The following is a 24,766-nucleotide window of genomic DNA, read 5'->3' as shown; positions in this document are numbered from 1 at the left end:
TTTTAATTAAACTCTCACATTTAAAACAATCTTCTCAGTGCTCTTAAAATCAACTTTCCTACTGACGTATCTGAAAACTATGCAGTCTGCAGAAGTTTTATTCAAGCATAACTAAAAATAATTTAAAAGCTCCAGTCTGTAATTTTTTGGGTTAGAAATTATCCAAAATGAATGTTAAATATGGAATGCCAATGTTGTTGATGAGGCAAACTGCCCATCCTAGAAAACACAACGAATAAATCATACTTTACTACGAATAGCGCAATAGCATCCGTTACTGTTTATTTTTACATGATGCTGCATGCATGCCAGTATAGGTGTCGGTAAGTCCACACTGGCCAGCGCAAAATAACCTAAAACTTGCGACAGTTGAGGAACATCTACGCGTGGTGTATTTGTCATTTGTTTGAGTAGCAACTAGCAAGTACAGTAAGAAGGTAGCAAAAATTAAAAAAAAAAAAAAAAAACTCTGAGTAATCAGAGTCTCTAAAACTTTTGACATATGTCAGTGGATAGTGGCATGTGCCAATAAAACTTGTGACATGTGCCAGTGGACAGTGGCATGTGCCAATAAAACTTGTGATATGTCGATGGATTGCTTCGAGATACATATGTTATGACACTCCAGTATAGCCGCTGTATACCGGAGCATGTAGATGTGACATTATGACATCTACAGAAGGAATGCAAGTTCAGATTTATAAAAATTGGTTTATTTCTTATTACATAATTCCTTAAATGTATTTGTAAAATATTAAAGCCAGATGAGTATAAGTAAATGGGATGGGGGTTTGTGCTGAGGGCACGCAAGATCTTTCGCTCTCTGCCGCGCGCTGCACGGTTTGGAGCACATACAGTATGTTCTGTCTCGCATGCGCGGCTCTAGATTCCAGGAGATTTTAACTAATTTACGGCCACCAGGAAGCCGCTATCAATATGAAGGTTTTTTATAGGTTACTTTTCTTTAAACAATTAGCCTTTCGCCGAGCCCCGCCCCCCTTAGTTACTGTTGCTACGTCCGACAAACAAATGGTCAAACACGACCAGCTCGACAGATTGCCATGACGAGAAGAGGTGTACCCGTGCGTGTCAGTGACCTTTTTTGGGCAAATACCTCCGCGATATCCTCCAGATCGAGGCAAAAGGGGTTACAGTACGCAGTGGGGGGATATATTCAACATATAAAAATACGGAATGAAGGAGACACGACTACTATCGAGGCTAATGCTTACCGGTCTCAAGCGAAATCGGAGAAACCCCATGACCTGTACATCAAATGCAACCAGCACAGTCTTGTGGACCAGTCATGCTCTTGCAGTGCCGGGTAAGTTCTCTTTCATATGTTATGGTCTATTATTGGCTATTCCGAGTAGCTATTTTGTCCAGTAAACCCATCATGTCCAGTTACGTTCATAATAAGTACGTCCAACTCCCCCCAACTTTCCATGTATTCTACATCAACACCATTATGTACCATCACACTGTTCTGAATATTTTTCTGTGTACTGTCACATGATAATACTCAACAGCATGTATTGTTATAGGAAAGAGTTAGGGACAGAAGTACATGGTCTACTGAGGGAGATGACTGATGCACCTATAAGCTACATAGCTAATGAAGCTGCACCAGAGGTAGAAATTGAAGGCAGGAAATATGCATTGGGGTGCGGTCTAAGCCACCAGGTAAGATGAACAATCAAAGATGTAAACAAACCAGTCAGAATCAATAGTAGCATTACTTACTGTTGTAGAAAAGATTTTCCCTCACAGGTCTATTGGGATTTCAGTAAAATCATGAAGTTACAATTTTAAATGGTTTTACAATGTAAAAAAAAAAAAATTCATTAGCCTGACATATTATCCACAGACACAAAAACACATTAAACAAGGATTGAACCACATAGTATCCAGAAATCTGTTTATAGGACTTTACTATTGCAGGCTTACAAAATGCAGTAAAAATAACAGTGAAAACATTTGTAATATATCATGTAGCAATACTTTGTTTTCATGTTTTGCTACTACTGTCCCTGACTGCCTCTTACTTTAGTATGTGTGGCTAGAAGTTTGAAAGCATGCTCACCACATACCAGATGTGATTTATAATCCCTAACCGTGTATTAGGAATTTTGCCTGACACTATCTTGAATTTTTTTATTTTAGCGATGGCCCTCTCTAAATGCACCCTGTGCTTTGCAATGCGCTTTGTCACCTGCACATCCCCAGCTGGCATTTGCCTCTCAGACCTTGAAAACGGTGGCAGGTTTAACTTCAGTCCAAGTGCCTGTACCTCTTCCTCGATTAAAAAGCCCTTATCAGCCATAATGCCATCCCCTCTTTGCAAATAGCCACTGTCTATAAGTTTCTCTAGTAGCGGGAGGATGCCACACTGCCTGACTATCTCCTTGTCTGACATTGCTCCTGTAAACAGGGCAGATGAAAAAATCACAGCACCACGGGGGTCACAGGCAACTAGTGATTTTAGTGTGTTTGTACTTTTGTAGTTTGAATAGCTCTGGCTTTGCAACACCAGTGATGTTGGCTTTTTCCATTTTTAGCTCTGTGCAGTCTAATATTGCATATGTGATCAGGTAGTCTACTTTGTAATTTTCTGGCATGTTTTGTGTTATGACGTCTCAATGAGGCCAAATTGGTAATTCACCTAATACATCAAACATATAATGAATCCCAGAATTGAAAATATTACTTGCTGCTTGCATGTTTATATTAAACCTGAAGGCAAGGCTTTTTAAGTCTTTGTTGTTGCGGAGTTTCATTAAAACAAACAGCAACTGGGTACGGAGGGGCATCTCTGCTATTTGCCAATCATTGTGCTTGTAGTTTAGGGGTACATGTATTTGAGTGGTGTGTGGATCATTTGGAATGTCAAATATTGTGCACAGTTGATTGAATCATTCATATGTAAACCCTGTACTGTATTCCAACATCTTGTGGATTTCACTGCTTTGAAGAAGTTCAGGTGTTAGAGTTTTCTTTTTAAATGTGCCAATATGTGCTTTAAGGCTTTTTAATTCAGTTTCTTGTAAAGACAATTGCAATTTAATGTTGTTGTTTACTGCTTCCAATTCCTTCTCCTTTTCAGTGCTCTGACAGGACTGCTCCTCCTCAGGCTCCCTTTCCAGCTGGCATCCAGGAAGTGGGGGGTGTTCAGGACTCTCTGTAAAGAAAAATATGTTTGCACATTAATGCTTATAATTTATTGTTCTCACCTTTTACAGCTGCCATTGGTTAGTCAAATTGGAGAGCCTTGTGTTGACCCTGGAGGAGCTACAGTTAGACAACCAGATGACCTGCCCAACTTTCCCCTGCCATCCCAACCTACCGGCTTCTGCACAGTGCTGAATGAAAGTGCCATGCATCATTACACAGAACTGAGCATTTCTTTGCCCGATTCTATAGCTCTGGAACAGGAGACCAGAGAACAGAGCACAAATAACTTATGGTTTAACGAAAGGTCTGGCCGAATCACATCAACTTCTTTTAAAAGAATCTAATCTAGGAGAGCTGACCATGAAAAACTAGCTAAAAGTTTAAAGAGCGCAGGATCAGTTCAAACTAAGGCCATGAAAAGAGGCATAGAACAAGAGCCTATAGCAGCGATACATTACACCAAGCTCACAGGTCATCTAGTGTATCCATGTGGTTTTGTTGTAAATCCCAATGCCCCACACCTTGGTACGTCACCTGACCGCAAGGTGATAGAGAAAGGGAGTGAAAGCTCAAACTACGGGCTTTTAGAAATTAAGTGTCCTTCCAAGAATAGCTTCACAGAGTGTCCCTACCATTGCAAGCAGGCTGATGGCAGCTATAAATTAAAAGAGTGTCATACCCATCATTATCAAATAATGGGGCAGCTTGGTCTCTCAGGTATGTCCTGATGTGATTTCTTTGTTAAATGTGAAGAAGAGTACAACCTAGAGAGAATACACTTTGATGTTGCAAAATGGGAAAAAATGATTGATGCATTCTTCTTTAACTACTATATTATGTGCCAGTGATTCTTATTTTGTTCTATTGTTTGGTTCGCAGTGTTGAGCAAGTTACTTTAACATTGTAATATATTCTATATTACTCAACAGCATGTTGTTGACTCTCTATATATTTGGATTACATATTACTGTTAATTTTTTTAACTGAGTTACACTACTAAGAGTTACTTTTGGCAAAAGTTAAACTGAAAATGGAAAAGAATACAATAAATACATTTACGTCAGTAGTAATGTGAAAAATGCGTTCCACTCACCACTTTCAACAGCATGTTGTTGACTCTCTCCTGCATCAGTAGTGGAGGTGGAACCGGAGGAGGCATCCTGCACACAGACTCTAGGTCTGCACACACGTTTTATACATGAGCATCATCACCCTTTAACTTATTTACAGTAACATATGAATGTAACATGTTGATAAGCACTATTACCATTAGTGCTTATCAACATACATATTTATAAATAGGCCTACCGTTTTTTGGGCGACTTTCGGCAGCCTCCAAGCTTCTCCTTAGTTGGGTTAGGCTCTTGCACAGCATTTACGGGATTGGGGAACTCAGGGGTAGGTTTTCCGTTCATAAAATGCTACATGAAAGATAAAAACAAAATTATTTAAAGTTGCTTGTTGGGGCGCTATGTTCGACTTTGTTGTAAACTGACGAAAAATAAAGTTGGGGAGCTCAAAGACCCAACACAACAGCAGCTAATGTAGCTAGCATTAGCTAACATGTTAACTAATGTTGGCTAAAGCTAAATGGCTCGTTAAACTTAGCTTAAGAGAGTAGTTAACATTCTGGCAATGATATCCATGGTAATTATAACTTTGGTCCAATTTGTGTTCTTGCCTCTAGTTAGTAACGTTAGATCTAGACAACACTGTAAGTTAACTAGTTAGCTGTTAGCCTTACCTTTGAGCATACGTAACTATGCTTCGTAATGTTCGATACATTTAACTGGGAGTGAGGCCGTCCACACTGTTTGATCCATTGTAGGCACCGCTCACATTGTGTTTTCGGCTTTGGGAACGGAAAGAACACAACTCCTCCAGACAATCTCTCGGGGTACCTAGTGTCCGATTTACAAACGCCGTGAGCGCACCGCTTCACCATCTTGCTTGGAGTCAATGTTTGACGGGCCTGCTCACATAGTAACCGTTGCTATGATGTGGGATTGGACAATGGCCGTTTTGGGGGAGGGGCCGGCGAAAGGTCAATTCAGCGCAACTCCAAAAAGGAGGACAAATGAGTGTCCGGCTTGAGGCTGCGCCGGCCAGGGGGCTTAAAATCCGTACTGTCCGGCCAAAATCCGGACGTATGGCCACCCTACCCGTAGATGTTCCTCAACTGTCACAATATGTCACAAACTGACATGTTTGAGAAAAAAAAATACTGACTTTAAAGCGTTTAATTGACATATATTTAAAAAAGATCACGAAAATTGGCTATTTATATAGGCGTTTGTTTCACAATTACGTCAGTAGGCTATAGGAGCTCAGCTCATCTGTCAATCACTACTGAGGTGTCACAAGACGGCAACCTGTTCCGCGACAGTGTCAGTGTTCTGCGATAATGTCAGTGACACATGTCACTATCCACTGGCACATGCCAATAATGTCAGTGACACATCACTATCCACTGGCACATGCCAATGGAGACCGGATGTGCCACCGGATGTGCCAATACGCATAGTGACATGTGCCATTGGCTTCTGTGTGTCAGATGCCCATGTCACTTGTTAAAACTGCTACTGGAGAGTCCGAGTGAATGGAGGGGGCGTGGATTAGCCACAGGATCCACACCGGCGCGGTGACTGACAGCCGCACATTCTCCTCAAAACATTGGATTCATCAGCGCAGTGCCGTGCTGAGGCACAACCCACATAAAGTTGATAATTCCGTGAATAACTGCAGATTTTGAACAGAGATGGTGACAAAGAGGGAAAACTACAGACTGCAGCTTTAAATTCATCAAGGGCATTATTTTGATTAATGAATGACTTCAGATATATGGTTCATTGCCTATGTGCTTTTAATGTTTAGGTAATTCAACATAGCCAGCAGCAGCTTTAAGATTAGTACAGCTTTGTCTTGCCTTAAGAGATTTCTCAAGTTTAAATGTTTGGCTATAAACTGCTCACTTTTCCTTAATTGAGGATCTATTGCCACCTAGTGGTTGAAAATGATAATGCAGTACGTCTTGATCGTGAATGTTTAGGCGTGACCCTGAGCTGGCATGTCTGATAGATAGTAGACTGGCTATCAGATCCATAAAGAATTTAGGCTTCAGTTTAGAAGCAATGAAAAATAACAATGAAAACATGAAGATATTAATATATTGTTATTTAAATCAAGAGACTGCCGGATTGCTTGGCTCAGAAATGCCAATTTGACCAATGGATTATTTAATCTGACCATTGTACACTGTAAAATACAGGGGTCTCCTCTAGTAGCCTAATGCAACCCTTGCAGTCCTTCATTTTCTGCTGTGCAATTTCTAAACCGATTTGTTCAGAGAGCCAAACTTTTATTATTTATTGTGCAGACTTTGCTTCCTTCATAATTGATGCTTGCAAGCCATGTGCATTTCTAATGGGAGCTGAACTGGATGTGCATGTTGATGTAGTGATACATCATGGCTGAATGTGACATGAGCATATTTATTATTGGTAAAGAAGTGTTTATAATTTTGTATTTCTTCAATGCACTTATATTAGTATTACACCAAAACTTACTCTGATGTTAATAATACTGTCAATGCATTTAGTGCTCTTGTTATTTGTTTATGCTGTCATTTCTTAGGCCCTCCCTGGAACCTGAAAGTAATACATACATACATTAATTAATTCATTCATTAATTCATTTAATCTGCTAAATAGATTTACCAAATACATTGATTCAATATTTCTAAACATATTCTGATGTTATAGAGTCACTGTAATAATTTAAAGAGGGAAATTAAATATTTTAGCAATAACTAAATAATATTGATAAATATTATTGAGGAACATCACATCACCCATTTAATCTAAGGGACCCTTAGTGCTGAAAGGGGCACTTTGTGTCCCAGTGCTGCTTTGCCGGTGCTACTGCCATATGAATGTAAAATGTATTCTAAAATACAAGTGCGTAGCATATCTAACAATGAATAGGCCAATATTACTGTTATAAGACAGAGCTTCCATCAACCAGTGATGGCAGAAGACAGCCATTACAATCCATACGAGATTATCAGTGGTAGTTTACTGTTTGAAATACCATAAATGCAAGTTACAAACGTTTCCACCGTCTTTGATAGTATAGGCTATATCATATAAAATGAATAAATCAATGAGCGCTGTGCATGAACGGTCTGCACCATTTCTGGGAAGGGGGGAGACTCAATTAGTCACCTTGTAAGCTCCTCACCGTTGACATCCTCCGGTACATTAGAGCCTGCGCGCGACAGCCTTTTACTTAGAGCTGCGCGTGAAGGTACAACAGCAGCCAATCTGATTGAACACACGCACGCTCATAATTCCCGAAGCTGCTCTCGCGCACTCTTTCCCTCAGAGCGCCGTTCTGCTGACTCAGTGCCTTATCATAGCGAACCAGTTCCTCGCCACCGAAACAGAGCTGAGACGCACCAGTCACCGCAACAACCCCAGCCATGGCCAAAACTGCTATCGGTAAGACAAACCTTCCTTCATTTTGTTCGCCGGTTCATGTATCTTTGATGCAGGATGCTGAGAGATGCTGTCGCGCGCACAAAAGATCCCGATGCAGGAGACAAAAGTCATTTAGCTAAAAAAAAAAAAAAAAAACACACCCACACACACACACACACACACACACACACACACACACACACACACACACACACACACACACACACACACACAAAGGGATTTAAATTACTGTCTGGGTAATTTCTTAGATAAATAAATCTGCGTTCTCTTAACACCCCATACTGTTTTATTTTCAAATATGGCTGTGCGTTTTGGGTGCACCCAGGCTGCCTACTCACCTTTACATAGAAAACGAGGGTACTTTATACATGCGAAAAATCATTAAATTGTGTTGATATACAGCACACTTCTTTTAAAATATACCGTAATATGTTTTAAAAGTCATAAAATGATTTTCTTATGGTGTCACTGCACCTGCCGGCTCATATCTCCAGCATAATGCAGAAAGACCCCACCCAAGATCCAGCTCTGTGTTTCAGCCTTCAGAAAATCCAATAAAACCTGACAATGCCTAACTCGGAACAGTTCAGAGCTTTGGACATCCTCTATATACGATATTTCTATCCTTTTTAATTAAATTAGATAGGTGTGGATGGTATATTTATTGCCAAACAAAGCCGTAATAGTGAAATACGACATGAATTGCAAACTGAATAGCTTTTTTCAAACTGTTGTTTTTATTCACGCAGGGATGTTTATTATACAGTAGGACATGGAATTCTTTAATTTTTGGAAATGATCAGAAATAATAAATGAATTAGTTTAATTTCAGTGTTTTGCACTGATTTGGGGACTCTGGTGGGTTTATCAAAAAACGACACACTGGCATTTTTATATTACCTTATTTATAATTGGCAAATAAGAATCTGTTCTCACACCTTTAATATATTTTTGTGACATACATCTGCCAGCACATGCCATTATTTAACCCCAAAAACCCTTCTTGATGATTAAACAAGTTTTTAATGTGTAATTGTGGATTTGTATGTGCATCCTTCCGTTCACACCATTAAAGCGGCATATGAGAGGAAGATTGCAGTATCAGATGATTGATGTTTTAAATGGAAGTGTGTCAGGGCTGAAGTCGTCTCGCCGGTAAGCATGTCTCAGTGCTGTTGTGATTCTGGATTATGTTGTAGGTGGCCAAACTGGGGCATACCATAGGCAAGGCGTGAGTCGGCTTTATCGCATCATTTTGAGGCGCCTGCAGGGCAGGGCACTGCTGGACTGAGGGTGAATGTCTCTGTTCTAGCTGTCATGTCACTTAAAATGTTGGAGAGACATCTGTTTTGTGGAATACCAGTAATTTACACTTAATCCTACCATGCAATGCAATTACATGGGGCATTGTCTTAAGGATATTTCATTTCATTTCATTTCACAGAACACACAAGAAATGCCCAGACAAATGCCTGTGGGATTCCTTCCGCTAATGAGAAAGAACATGTCAATCAATATAATCAATACACTTGGAATATTTATAGGGCTTAAAAGAGCCTACAGAACGACCTTGGTTCGTTTGTCTGCACCATACACCAGATGAAAACAAGAAAATGAGTCAGAAACCAGCTCTCTCATTAAGACTAGCTAATTTAAAAGCATGGCTTATTTAATTATCCTTTTAACTATGCATTTTAATTACAGTAACAATTGGATAATTGGCAACCATATCATTTTTACCTGTCAGTATCGCATATCATTGATCAAAACTGAGCTGCCAGGTGCCTGTCTTTGTCTTAACTACTTTAAAGATCTCCTCATGTAACCCCCACCATGCACGTTTATCATTTAAGATAACTGGATATGTGAAAGCAGTATGACTAATCCAATCAAGCCCCATTAATCGGTAACCTAACAGGAAGTTCAAACATACACATTCAGCAATGCTCCGCAGTGGGGTGGGGCCATTGCTTTTTAAGATAAATTCTTTTTAGGTTTTAATGTCAACCATATGATAAATATATTACATAGCATACACATATACCCTATATAATGCCATATTGCCGTAGTCATTTTACTTAAAAGTTTCAAATGGACTCAAGTCTGTTTTACTGATTAAAATGAAGTGGTTTTCAGTGTGAACAGATGTAATGATGATCACTATTGAACATTGAAAGGCATTTGTCCAGCTTCGGTGGCCAGAGCATATGTGTGAGAGAGAATGAGAGAGATGGGAGGAGCCATTATTGATTTCCAGGGTGGGCATGCTGATGCATTATCAAACAAACCACACAAAGGACTTTTCGCTTGTCCACTGGGCCGTAGATCCTGATGGCAAAATTTTGAGGAATGCACTTTTTTTTCTACCTAATGTTACAAATGCAGTGCATGGTCTGTATCACTGTAATGCATGGAATGATATATCAGACAGGCCAAAATAGGCTACAGAGAATTAGAATTACTTCATGTAATATGTTTAAAAAATTATCAACTTTACAGTATAAAATTAGCATCATATTATCTTATATAAATTTATATGTCATACATTTCAACATGTGTGTATGTGTGTGTATATATATGTTCGGAGGGGATATCTGTTTATAATGATTTATACAGGTTTGATTGACCCATCAAAATATGAGGGAAATATTATTTTTTAACTATTTTAAATATGAGGGAAGAACAAAATACTAAACTTGGTTAAGGTATTTATCTGACAAATTATTTGACAATAAAAGCCAAATACAGCTACACGTTTCATTAGGCTACATGCAAAAAATGCATAGAAAAACAAAAATATTTTCATGCTTTACGGGGACATTCCAGAGACATAATGCTTTATATACTCTACAAATTGTATATTTCATCCCTAACTCTAAACCTACCATAACCCTTTCTGCATTTTTACATTTTCAAAAAAAAAGAACATGATTTATAAGCTTTTTTCCTGATGGCGACCAAAAAATGCCCCAACAAGGACAAGGATTTCGGATATTATCATCTTTGTGGTGACATTTTTTCTCCATAATTTAGGGTTTACAAGACCACCCACACACACACACACACACACACACACACGTGCGTGCGTGCGTTGTGTCTTCATGTTTTATGGAGACTTACCATAGACATAATGATTTTTAAACTGCACAAACTGTATATTTTATCCCCGTACACTAACCCTACCCATCACAAACAACACTCTGTATGATTAAGCTGTAACCAAAAAATGTCCCCACACGGACAAGGATTTCACACACACACACACACACACACACACACACACACACACACACACACACACACACACACACACACACACACACACACACACACACACACACACACACACACACACACACACACACACACACACACACACACAGACACACACATACACACACACACACACACGTGCGTGCGTTGTGTCTTCATGTTTTATGGAGACTTACCATAGACATAATGATTTTTAAACTGCACAAACTGTATATTTTATCCCCGTACACTAACCCTACCCATCACAAACAACACTCTGTATGATTAAGCTGTAACCAAAAAATGTCCCCACACGGACAAGGATTTCACACACACACACACACACACACACACACACACACACACACACACACACACACACACACACACACACACACACACACACACACACACACACACACACACACCACACACACACACACACACACACACACAGACAGACACATACACACACACACACACACACACACGTGCGTGCGTTGTGTCTTCATGTTTTATGGAGACTTACCATAGACATAATGATTTTTAAACTGCACAAACTGTATATTTTATCCCCGTACACTAACCCTACCCATCACAAACAACACTCTGTATGATTAAGCTGTAACCAAAAAATGTCCCCACACGGACAAGGATTTCACACACACACACACACACACACACACACACACACACACACACACACACACACACACACACACACACACACACACACACACACACACACACACACACACACACACACACACACACACACACACACACACACACACACACACAGACAGACACATACACACACACACACACACACACACGTGCGTGCGTTGTGTCTTCATGTTTTATGGAGACTTACCATAGACATAATGATTTTTAAACTGCACAAACTGTATATTTTATCCCCGTACACTAACCCTACCCATCACAAACAACACTCTGTATGATTAAGCTGTAACCAAAAAATGTCCCCACACGGACAAGGATTTCACACACACACACACACACACACACACACACACACACACACACACACACACACACACACACACACACACACACACACACACACACAATACAATATATAACCCCATTATGTCAATAATCAATCTCTTTTTTGACCAGTGGCCACAATAGCTATAGCTCAAGCCTATAAGGTGTGGCTACTGTGTCTACTCTTTTCTAATTACAAACCCTCTGAAATTTTCCAGCAAAATCTCTAGATAAGCTCACAGTATTGCACACAGGTTCATCCGTCTGTGTGAGATCCTTTTCACCTGCTCCCCAGCCGACTGACCTGAATTACTTGCTTCAGTGAGCTGTCTATCGTCCTTATCTCACTCTGACTAGACAGCAGAAGAGAAATGCTTACTGAGGTCCTTTGCCACCCCCTCAATTTACCGGAAGAAACGGTTTGCTCCAGTAATTACTAATTAAAGTCTCCTACACCAAAAGCAACCTGCCTGAGGGCTTTTAAACCTAGCGGGAGTGAACACAGTGATTCTCTCCCCTTCTTCCCTTCCCAGTTTTCTCCATCCTCTGTTTGTGAGGGATTAATAAGCTCGTCAGGGAGCGAGAGGGAGTTGATCAGATTTTTCCATCCTCCTCTGGGCGAAGAGTGAAGAAAGTAGGTTGGTTCTGGAAAGCATGATAGCAGCCTGATATCTGGCTGGAGAAACCCAACCATGCACAGTTTGATAACATCAACACAGCACTGCTGTCAAGACATTGATTTATAAATCAAATGGACTGGCTTTGATAAATGCTGTCTTGTGTGTTCAAGGAAAATCAGATACATTAATATGCTTCATGTAGCATCTGCCATACTGATGTGTTGTATAATTTAGACTTGTTTGCACTTAAGCATTTAATGCAAAAAAAAAAAAATGATTCTGAAGTTGTGGATGAGGAATTATTGCGTTAGGATCAGTCTTGCCGTCATAAAAAGCCATCTGGAAATCTGTCTCGCCTCGAGTCTTCTCTGGTCTTGCCGACTCACTCCCCTCACACACCCTCAGTAGTCAGAGTAAAAATGGATTTTAATAAATAATGTAACGCTGATGGCTGGGTGATGGGGGATGGGTTGATCTTGTGGGGAACATTGTATTGTAGGAAACCAGAGCATGTGAGGACATCATGCTGCTGGTTTTCCTTAGAAAGCACAAGTGAAAACATTGGCAGTAATGTGAAATATTTTTTTTTAGGGGTTTGTCATCGTTTTTGGACTCAGGAACGCTCACCCAGAACCCCAACCTCTGGGTGAAACCCTCTACAATGAAAATATCACATTTCTAACATAATAGGTTTATTTTCAATTTTTTTTACATAATACAGCATAAAAAACTTTTAATAATAAAAGCATCAAACATTATTATATTAATATACAATGTAAATAATTAGGATATATACACATTCATTTTAATTTACATATCTAATAAACAATAATAATCTAATATATATATATATTAATTTCTGTAATATATATTTACATGTGTGTGTATACAAATTAATGTAAGATAATATTAATCTAATATTAATTTTATGTATAATTAAATATAATTAATATTTAATTATAAATAATCTTTAATAAAAATAATTTAAATAATTTTAATATTTTAGTTTTATTTTAGTCAGTGGACCCCTGAGTGTAGATGTATTATATTCAATAATAGCTTTACCAAACACACACACACACACACACACACACACACACACACACACACACACACACACACACACACACACACACACACACACACACACACAGAGAGAGAGAGAGAGAGAGAGAGAGAGAGAGAGAGAGAGAGAGAGACACACACACACACACACACACACACACACTTACAACAATAATAGTAAAATATATATATATATATATATTTATATGTAATATATACATTTTATTTTATTTTATATTTACCGTTTCTCTCTCCCCTCTAGATAGATAGATAGATAGATAGATAGATAGATAGATAGATAGATAGATAGATAGATAGATAGATAGATAGATAGATAGATAGATAGATAGATAGATAGATTCTACATATCTACTGATCTACATATATTGTAACTACTTATTGTGTTAAAATATATATTTTATATCAGTCAGTTTACCCTTGGTTGAACACCTGGATGATTTGGGTTATTTTCTGCTACGTTGGCGATGCAGTTTCGAATAATCATTCATAAAACAGCGAGAGAGAATCTGGGTCAATATTTAGTTTGATGTGTCTCTCTGCAGCATACAAAGAGAAGATGAAGGAGCTTTCCCTCGTCTCCCTCATCTGCTCCTGTCTCTACCCAGAGGCACGCAAGAACCTCATGAGCGAGTTTGAAGGTAGGAAATGAAAATATAATACCAGTAATGAGATACAATAATGTGCTGTGCTTTATAGACCTCATTCTGTTTGATCTTTATAATCTATTTTTTATTGTCCTGTATGTGTACCAGCAGCACTACACATTTATTAACTTAACAGCTAATATAGATAAATAAATGTCTGATAAATGTTTAGGATGGCTGTATAACAAAGTTATACAAGCTCATTTCACAAGCATAAGCAGTCTGTGCATTTTATTGCATGGATCCGGATGCTCAAACCCTACCAATGTGTAGATGGTTATTTGCTGCCAGACATGCTGCAGTTTCTAAACAACATCTATTTCACTTTGTGTCTTGCATGCTCAGACATGGAGGTTAAGCCCATTAACAAGCGGGCTTCTGGCCAGGCCTTTGAGGTCATCCTGAAGCCACCCTCTCCCACGGCTGATGGGGGCTACAGCATCACTTCACCTCCTAAAAAGAGGGACATGTCTCTGGAGGACATCCAGAAGAAGCTGGAGGCCGCAGAGGACAGGAGGAGAGTGAGTGACCTATTTATTTTTATAATGTATCTGTACTGTATATATCTGTATTATGTATTTATATTATTTTTATCCTTAATGTTTTATTCCTGTTTATTCCTCCAGTCCCAGGAGGCTCAAGTCCTGAGGGCTCTGGCTGAGAAACGTGATCATGAGAGGGACGTCCTGCTGAAAGCCATGGAGGAGAACAGCAACTTCAGCAGGATGGCAGAGGAGAAACTCATCATGAAGATGGAGCAGATCAAGGAGAACCGTGAAGCCCACCTTGCAGCCATGCTGGAACGACTGCATGAGAAGGTCAGGACTTACACTACCGGTCAAACTTTTGGAATCAGTACGATTTCTTTATGTTTTTGAAAGAAGTTACATGCTCACAAAGGCTGCATTTACTGTATTTAAACATAAATACACTAAAAAATGATGACAATTTAAAATAACTGCTTAATTTGTCCCACAAAAGATCCATATCTTGAAACTTTTTGAGGAGTTGCATGCTGCAACTGTGAATATGATCTGATTTCTACGATATTTACAGGACAGAAGATAAAACTATAGCAAACAATCCTCAAACTTACATCGAAGGAGGAGCCAGAGTCATATATAGAGACTAGAATATCATAGAGACTTGAATGTGGGCTCTTTTGATTGGGGTTATTGTAAACAACCACCCAAAACACACTAGAAATACAGCCAACCATCCGGATGAGCATCAATGCAACATCAAACCTCACATTGTCTTCAGAAAAATACAAATCTAATCTGATTCTCTGTCATAAGAGGGCACTACAGTACAATAAAAGAGTACTTCGATACAGTAAAAGAGTACTTCAAAAGGCATTTTAAAAACAAGAATGGTATTTTCTTCATTTTCATCAACATTATATCAACTTTAAGCTATAAACTGCTGATAAATGTCCTGTGTTATTTCTCTATGTGCTTTCAGGAGAAGCACGCTCAGTTGGTGCGCAGAAACAAAGAGCTGATGGAAGAGTTGACAGCATGAGCACATCTCTCTACACCCACCGTCCCATCACCCCACCCCCTCTCCCCATACCTGCGACCTCCCGTCCCCAGAGAGACCCCCTCTCCCCCTGCCACTGCAGCCCTGTGTAGAAAAGAGCCTCTGGCACCCCACCCCCCTGCCCCGCCCCGGACAGGCCAAAAGAATCAACCCTGCCCCTCTCACCAACAGCATCCTCCCCGATATAGTCCATAAGACAAAAGGAACATGATTAGTCCAGAAAAAGAAAAAAAATGTTTTTGATCAATTCGAAACCAGTCAAAGTGGGTGTGTTTTTTTTGTAAATACTTCCTATTTGTTTTATATGAGACGATGAAAAGTATTGCGGTGTGCCATTTTATAAGTTTCTCTCTCTGTATTCTTATCTTTTAGTGGGTGTACCTGTTCCCCCCCCCCCCCCCCCCTCTCTCTCTCTCTCTCTCTCTCTCTCTCTCTCTCTCTCTCTCTCTGATCTGCTACAGTTTCTCTTGTACCAGGCTTTGGTGTTTGTGAGTTTGCTGGCTAGCTGACATTTGCAACGTCTTCTTTAAACCCAATGGTCATGTTAGTGTCTCTATGTCCATGTGGAGAGAGTAAAAGCCGCCACAGTACAGTACAGTACACACAGCTCTAACCGGTCACTAACATAGCATTTACAAGAATCTCTAGCTCTTTCTTTATACATTCATCTGGTATATAGTCACAAAACACAGACACACACACACTTATATGCACTCGGTCAGTGTAATTTGGTAAAATTTACATGTTGCTCAAGAGGAGCTGCGGTTTGAGCCACGCCGAAATCATGCGATGTCTCTTGACCCCAGATTGACCATAGTCTGGGTTGCATTTATGCTGACAGCATAACATCAAGTTAATCTTGAGAATCACGTGTACTGAAGTTCTCCCATTCTAATTCTTGAAAGATTTTCAGGTTGATATCTGGTAATAAAATGGACATTGCAAGATGATGATGTGTGTAAGTGTGTGTGTGTCAAGTGCAGTGTGGGTAGACGGTGTTATAATGTGCCATAGCTATTGCTTTAATGTCACAAACCTGCCCACCCTCATATTTCTCTTCCAGCTGTGTGTTTTATTCCCTTCACATGTAACTTTGGGAGCAAGCTGTGGTGAATAAAGGCTTGGGCTTCTTGGAATGACAATATCTGTCTTTGGGTCCGTTTTTATTTCATACAAAACACAAAATTCGATTTCAAATGTAACAACTACGTTGTAGGCACGGCACAAAAACGTGATTAACGTAATGTGAGAAATAACAATGTGTAATACCCTAGTTTTCCAACAGGTGGCGATAAATGACTTCGCAAAAAAACATGCTTTAACTCGTAATAGCAATACTATATTTGCATTATAGTGTGGGAAAATTCTTTATGCTAACAATACTTACTGTATATTATCCACTAAATTTGCTTTCAAAATTTGTAGTATGCAATAGTTATTTTATTATGTATCTTGAGTGCAGTGTGTTCGACTTCACCTTCCACTGTTTGAAGAAGCAGGATGAACTGAACAAGAGGTAGGCTAATAGTAATAGCCTAATAAATAATTTTAAAATGTTTCTTTACTCGTTATTTTATCAGGTTGTCAATTATTGATATTTTACCCTAAATGTGAATAAACATTAAAAACAAGACGATGAGCTCACGTTACAAAATTTGGAATGTCGCAATGTTGTCGCATCCCAGGCCAGCTAACAGGGGTTCTACCTTCTGGCAAGGTTCTCTCAACGTTAACGTTTTTCCAGAGACATTAATAGAACATTTGTTCAAAATTATCTGGGCTTTAATAATGTTCTCAAAAAAACACAGAAAAAAATATTTTAACGCTCATTCATGGAATGTTTTTTCTCCCCTGAAATGTTTTAATTTTTATAACTTAATGTCAACGTTAGCTGAACGTTATTAGATTTTTTTTTTGTTAGCTGGGATACTACTTTAAACATTTATCATCGAATAATTACTTATTTAAATATAACATACAAAAAGGTATACAGTTAGTACAGTTAGTATTCCATTTCAAACATGGTTATTACAGTATAGTAAAGTGCATGGCTTACTGCATAGGCTACTGCACAGCACAGCTTACAGTACTGCCTAATATTTCTTAAAACATAGTTTATGAATCAGTATTCATTTTGCTCATCTTGGACATATAATCATTTTGCAACCAATTTTGTATAAAAAAACCCCCCCAAAACCTTGGTAATTCAACCAAATAATGAGTCGAGAATGTAAAATAGCAAGATAAAAATAATTACAAATTATTTCTGGTCCATTCATCAAGCATTTCGTGGTTTGGGACAGAGTACCAAACACAGTATGCTCTGCTATATACTGCATTTTTCGGCAAATCATAGGTCATCCAGGTGTTTTATGCATGTAGACAATTTGCGTACCGCATAAATAGTACGGGTAGTATATGCTATTCCAAGCCTAGCATTTACTGCTACAGTATCTACTTAATATTCCAGTTGTAGGGAATCCAACCATCACTTCTACGTGGAATGAGGGGAAAAACATGCAATAAAAGCCTCTAAAATACATTTAAAGGCAGCTAGAGAAATAAAGAAGTGTGTTGGGCAGTGTGCTGTGTGTAGGTGGGAATCTGTTTTACGGGTTTGGCTGGCAGTGCAGTACCCGTGGTGGCGTGGGAGTGCTCCACACCAGGAGCTCAGTGAGCTGCTGTGATTGCTTTGGGACAAAGCTGCACTGTGCGGCCCTCTCCTCCTACTTCTCCTTCTCTCTCGTTCCCTCTCTTCTCACTCTGTACCTCTCTCTTTCCTCCCTGTGCAGTCCAGGCCAGCCAAGCTGCCATTGTCCAGGATATCCATTGGCTGTTAATGGCTTCCTGGATACATAGAGAGGCCACAGAGAGGCCCTTGGGCCGTGTTTGATATCAGTTCAAAACGCACGCATACAGGCATTGTTTCAACCCTATAGAAATCTGCAGTGGCATGAAAGGAACTATTCTTCCCCAAAGCATTAAATCACATGTAAGGCCTATTTATGTATATCCACCTGTGCTGTGAGAGAGGGGTGACTGGAACATTTCAAGCACACCAACAAATCTGGACAATAAAAATGTATGAATGCAGTTTACTGTGACTGTTTAATGTTTTTATCAGACTGCGAGATTTGTCCTAAAAGACGTTTCGATGTAGATGTCAGTAAAAATGGTCATTTTGTTACAAATATATATCATTATTTTGATTAGGAATGGACCCATTTTAAATTTTCGGCTGATATCAATAAGTTGATTATTTGAATACTATGGCCAATAATTAAAGTTATATTATAATTATATTCATAATAAAATGTATCTAAGTAAATGTAAATAAAAAAAACAATCAATTTAAATGTTAAAAGTGAATTTAGGCATCATAAAATAGATAGTTGATCAGTGTTTTCCTACTATGGCCAATAATGATATAATATTATAATTATATTAATTTTAAAATGTATCCAAATAAATATAACATTAATTATAATAATACACACAAACCGATCAATTTAAATGCTAAAACTAAATTTAGGCATCACAACATTATAATGTAGCATTTTGTAAAATAGATAGGTTATAATTATTTGCACGTTATGGCCAATATTTAAATTATATTATATTCTAATTATACTAATTATAAAATGTAGGCTATCTAAATAAATCTAAAATAAATTAAAAATAAAACAAAAATTAAACCAATTACATTTAGCCATGATAACATTATAATGTACAGTATGAAAAGTAAATATTAATTTTAAAGGTTTGTTCAAAATTACTTTTAGCGTTTTTATTACATTCTTGGTGTTTTTAAAGATTCATTTTAATTAAGAGTTAGATGAAGGCATAAGGTAATATAAATGTAAAAATAGAAGAAATGAGCATGCAAAACCAAAAATCTTTAATATGCTCTTATGGTACCAATTAATATATTGTGCATTCGCAGTATTGAATGTGTCTATGACAATATCAAAAATCGTAACATGAGCACACAAATCCAGGGTTATTAGCTACATGTGTCATTTTATTACAGGAAAGTCACACAGGTTAGTGAGGGACAGGCACAGTACCACATCATCTCTTTCAGTACTATCTATTCCCCTAATCTTATATGATTTGCCAGTGCAAATTCCCTATCACCATAAAAAAACGATCTGGTTTTCCAAATTACAGTGAACTAAGAGAGAGAGAGAGAGAGAGAGAGAGAGAGAGAGAGAGAGAGAGAGAGAGAGAGAGAGAGAGAGAGAGAGAGAGAGAGAGAGAGATGATTTGGGGCATGAAGGGTGAACATGCCTATAAGCGCTCAATTCTACTATTAACAAACCTAACAGAGCCTTTGCTACAATTACATTAGTGCAGTTCTGAGAGATTGTCTATTTAGATTGTCTCCGTAAAGGTGTACCAGTGGTCCATCCCTGCAAACAACAAATTCATTACATTTTAAACAAATAAACACACACTGCAGGTCACTGACCTAAAAGACTTACATCTTTATAAAAAAAGAACGTACACTCAGCTGAGGAATACAGGTTCAGTTGCATAGGTTTTGTATATGTGCAGTTGGAAAGTTGGAAAACCTCAACTTCATTGCATAGTATTTTCTAATATCAAAGAACTGCTGAACAGGTTTCCCCAAAAAATCTAATTTGATAGATCATTCTCTGAAAAATCCTGCCTTTTATTCTGGAGGAGAAGATGCAAGTATATCACATCATGTTATCAAATCATTCCTTTATTATCTTTATATAATTAAATCTGTTTTGAGTTAAACTCCATTAACAGCCAACATCTCTCTCTCTCTCTCTCTCTCTCTCTCTCTCTCTCTAGCATACATTTCTCCACTGAGGGAAAAATGAACTAGATTTGTTCAGAACTGATGAGCGAGAACCCTCTCATCCCTAGATCTTATTTCTGCTCGACCTGAGACGGGACGATTTCAAAAGACAGGGTCATTTGAATAAATACATCGGTTCTGTATTCGCTCTTTCCCTTTGTACAGAGAGGAATTCTGCGGTTGTGTCCATCTTTTTGAAATAGTCAGATGTTACAGAGAAAAGTCATTTCTAACTGACTGTCTGTCTGTCCACAGCGTTCATGTTTTTGCAGAGTTCAGAAGGCTCCTATTTCCATGCTCCAGGGCCTATAGGGCTTCCCCAGGCTGCTGGAGGGAACCGCGGGGCCCAGCGAACTCGGGGACAACAGAGGAAATGCGCTCAGTGGGAAGGGAAATGCTGACAGGCTTGAGAGTGATGTCAGGAGGGGCGGAGAAAGCTTGGATGTAGTAGGTGGTGTGAGGCCATGGGGCAGGGAGGTACTGGGCGGCACCCTCAGCGGTCCCGTCTGCCCTGCCTCGCTAATCCCCGTCCCGGTCAGCCTGCTGGGGGCGTGCGGCTCTGTGGAGGCAGCGGATGAAGATGAGGAGGAGGAGGGCGATGAAGAATTCGAGGATGGAGGGCTGCTGGTGCTGCGCGGGAGTGGCGCCCCCTGCTGTTGTTGCAGGAGGAGGTGGTGGGCCAGGTGGCCGGGCGGCGTCCCGAATGCGGAGCCCCACGCCAAGTGGCCCAAACCCGAATGGGCTTCTCTCTGGGAGGCGTAACTGTTCAGGTGTGAAACCAGGCGGATGCGGAGGGGGTCTGTGTTGTCCAGGCCCTCGATGATACTGAGGTAACGCGCCGTCTCTGCCAGACACTCGCGGAAACCCAGCCCGCGGTAATCCATGGCCAGCGCGTGAGCATCAAAGTAACCTGTGTGAGAGAGAACGAGAGCTGGTGAGTGGTCTGATCTCATAATGATTACAGCTTATGACAGGAAACACTGTGCAGTTAATAGATCACACTGGGAGGGGCTGAGAGTGAAACCGAAATGACACTAGATAAACAACAGAGATTAAAAGAGTCTTTACACATCTAGTTTGTCCTGTTTCAGTCTGGGTTAGTAATTATTTTCAGGGAATTTCTTTGAGCACATTCCCAAACATTGGATGATCTCATAATGAAAGATTACACACAACATTAAACCTGGCAATAATTTTTGGTAAGACTTTATGAAAACTTTCATTATTAATAAATCGTTTGAAAATATCATAATGCATAAAAAGAGCAATGGTTAATGTTTTGTTAAGCATATAAAAAGCATATGCTTATTATATTAATACACTGAAAAAAATTATATGATTAATAAGTTATGACAACATATGTTTTTACACTGCTTAACCTTAACTTAAAATAAGTTAAGCAATTTTCAACCTTATACAAAGTTATACGAGATTCAACAATTTTTTTTTAAAGTCAGTTTAATGTAATTTAAGTTGAAATGACTTAAACATCCAAGTTGATTGTACTTAAAAATTTAAGGCAGCAATTTGTATTTTCATTCAAATAAATGCTAGTGCGAAAAAACCTTACCTTTTCCTCCAGCTGCATGAAGCATCTTTAAATGATCTACCGTCATCTGCAAAATTTCTGCTTTTTCTAGTTTAGCAGAGCCCTGAGAACAAGAACAGATGTGTTGATGAGTTAAGTGATAAGACTATAAATGTATACTGTATGGCTCAATGACAAATAAGAATATCTGAGATGATAAAGAGGAAATCCTTTTTTTTCTTTTCTTTTTTTTTAAACACATGTGCCAAGTTCTTGTTTTGGTTTCATTTTGGGAAAATGTATACCTTTTCACAAAAAGGCCCAAAATTGGTGTATATATATATATATATATATATATATTTAACTTGAATGACTGATAAACAAATCATCTTAAGGATCTCAATAAGTCCTCTTCGTTTTTAAGGTTTTCTTGTGCCATGACAACAAAAATTGCATCCTGCATGTTGGTTATGCCACTCTGAAGTTTATATGAAATATTAATAATCATTTTTAAAAACAAAATGTTTTTAATTAAATATTAATACAGGACTAAACTACTCATGCCAACATTTCAGGACTTTTTCATGATTTTAATCCCGTAAAGAGACTTCTGTATAAAATCTAGACAGTTAGAACACTAGACATTTGATTGCAGTGAAAGTCAGGTGTTGATTGACACTCACCTGTTTCTCAAACGCGCTGGGCACCAGTCTGCGCAGCTCAGACAGACTGTTATTTATCCGATCTCTACGGCGCTTCTCAATGATCTGTCCGAACAGAATGTGAAATCATCATTATTAACAGTCATTTGAGGACGTTAAAGTCATTTTTTCAGCTTTGCACATTCAGTTTTCAGGACTTTTCAAAGAAAAACGCTCTTACCCCTCTGCGACGTTTTCTCGCTTGCACTTGAGAGGTTGTGGATGGAGACATTGATCCGAGTGGAGAATTCACACCGCTTTAAAAAACAATATGCATAAGAACATGAACACAATACATTTGATTTTTATTATGAAATATGATCCTGACCAACATCTAAAGGAAAAGAGTTTCTATCTAATATTCCACATAGGCTAATTGACAGACATTTGAATTAGAATTATTAATCTTAATTTTGTGTGCGATTCAAATAAAATGTGCCCACATTGAGTCGTATGGTTGTTTTCTTCATTTGGTCGCAAGTTAAACGTTTCATTACTCAAAAAAGCAAGACAACCCAAATAAATTACAGCTAACTTACGCATTTTCGTCAGCACTCTCCTTCTCTACTTCGATATTTTCATCGAGCTCACTATCCGAGGAGCTGAAATCGTGATTTCTCTTCATTTTTCGATAGTATTTCAGAGCGTATCCTCAGCGTGTGTCAGGTGAGACTGAAGTTCATCCGTATGAACCGACAAGCTTTCCCACGGTATCATTTCAACTCCGCAGCTCGCCAAGACAGGCGTAGCTGAGCTCGTGGATAGCCAATCAGCGAACAAGTCTGGGGTTGAGTGGCATGTCGGTTGTCAACGTCCCAGTTTAGCCCCGCCCCTCTTTTGAATATGCTTAACAAAGGGCCAATAGAATGTTCGTCCGTGAGAGCGGAGCTCCGCCCATGGGTTCCGCCGATGCTTGTGTTGTCTAGCCCAGCTGAAAGGAGTGGCTGGCCGGCTGTCAGCACGCGCAAGCCGTGGGAAAGTTTCTTAGCAGAACGCTGATAACCAATCAGGGGCGACGGCCGTCTCCGGCGCTGGAATGAATGGGGCAATTGGTTGGGGCGACGGGCGGTCTGCGAGTGAGCGTGTGAACCTGTAATCTAATACTAACTCATCCGAAGGAGTGCAGTGTGTACGAGGAAGCTACCTCGTCTAAGTCTAAATGTAGGCTACTCGATGAAGCTCGAACATGTACCTTGGACGGCATTCCCAAATGTGCACTGCAATTAAAACAGACCATGCACAACAAGTAGGCTACACAGCAATAACCCGAGGGTTTTCCACTTGCAATTAGCTTGTCAAGTGCATATAATATTATTCTAATATTTTAATGTAATACTAATTATATGTACTGATATACTTTTCCTTGCATTTTAACAGCATTTTGTACTTAAAATATATTAGCATAAAATACAAATTTACAATACAAATTAACAAAAATACAAGAATTCAAATAGTTAATAGTTTTTTTAATAATTCTTTATATAAATCCATTAGGCCATATAGGCTACGTTTCTATTTCCATTATATAACTTATATATAATATGTAGCCTATGTTGTATATATAATGTAAATATGCTATATTCCCAATTATTGTTTAATCATTATATCCTACATACGCTTTTATAACCTCATTTTCTTTTCTATTTATTTTAACCTAATATATATATATATATATATTCACATATTGACTAACCCCTTAATTCAAATAATATATCTGGATCTATGTTGAAATTCATTTCAAATTCAATTAAAGTCAATTAAAGTATTTTTGAAACAAATATCTGCAACATTAAAAATATAATTCTGTCAGTCAAGACTCACAATTTCAAACTAAATCACAGGTTAATAAAAAAAAAATCATACTAACGTGAAAACCATCATATA

General features: G+C 38.7%; 3 protein-coding genes across 3 annotated transcripts; 1 reads left to right on the top strand and 2 right to left on the bottom strand.

The window, feature by feature from the left end:
- Positions 1-2,551: 2,551 nt before the first annotated feature.
- LOC143702423 (uncharacterized) lies at positions 2,552-7,477 on the bottom strand. Its single transcript, XM_077196287.1, has 4 exons — positions 4,916-7,477; positions 4,480-4,592; positions 4,265-4,350; positions 2,552-3,178 (listed from the first exon to the last, which is right to left on the bottom strand). The coding sequence occupies exons 1-4, from the start codon at positions 5,114-5,116 to the stop codon at positions 2,913-2,915; spliced, it is 666 nt and encodes a 221-aa protein (XP_077052402.1). The 5' UTR covers positions 5,117-7,477; the 3' UTR covers positions 2,552-2,912.
- On the top strand, positions 7,461-16,964 carry stmn2b (stathmin 2b). Its single transcript, XM_077196288.1, has 5 exons — positions 7,461-7,670; positions 14,179-14,274; positions 14,626-14,801; positions 14,907-15,098; positions 15,745-16,964. Exons 1-5 carry the CDS (start codon positions 7,652-7,654, stop codon positions 15,802-15,804), a joined length of 543 nt encoding a protein of 180 aa, XP_077052403.1. The 5' UTR covers positions 7,461-7,651; the 3' UTR covers positions 15,805-16,964.
- A 3,323-nt stretch (positions 16,965-20,287) lies between these two features.
- On the bottom strand, positions 20,288-23,595 carry hey1 (hes-related family bHLH transcription factor with YRPW motif 1). Its single transcript, XM_077196286.1, has 5 exons — positions 23,422-23,595; positions 23,064-23,139; positions 22,865-22,948; positions 22,224-22,305; positions 20,288-21,563 (listed from the first exon to the last, which is right to left on the bottom strand). The coding sequence occupies exons 1-5, from the start codon at positions 23,505-23,507 to the stop codon at positions 20,929-20,931; spliced, it is 963 nt and encodes a 320-aa protein (XP_077052401.1). The 5' UTR covers positions 23,508-23,595; the 3' UTR covers positions 20,288-20,928.
- Between the last annotated feature and the right edge of the window lie 1,171 nt (positions 23,596-24,766).

This window comes from Siphateles boraxobius, unplaced genomic scaffold (assembly GCF_051911475.1).
Source record: "Siphateles boraxobius isolate OS27281-9 unplaced genomic scaffold, OSU_SipBor_1 35, whole genome shotgun sequence".
Lineage (NCBI taxonomy): Eukaryota > Metazoa > Chordata > Actinopteri > Cypriniformes > Leuciscidae > Siphateles > Siphateles boraxobius.
This window is presented reverse-complemented; position numbering and strand designations above follow the sequence as displayed.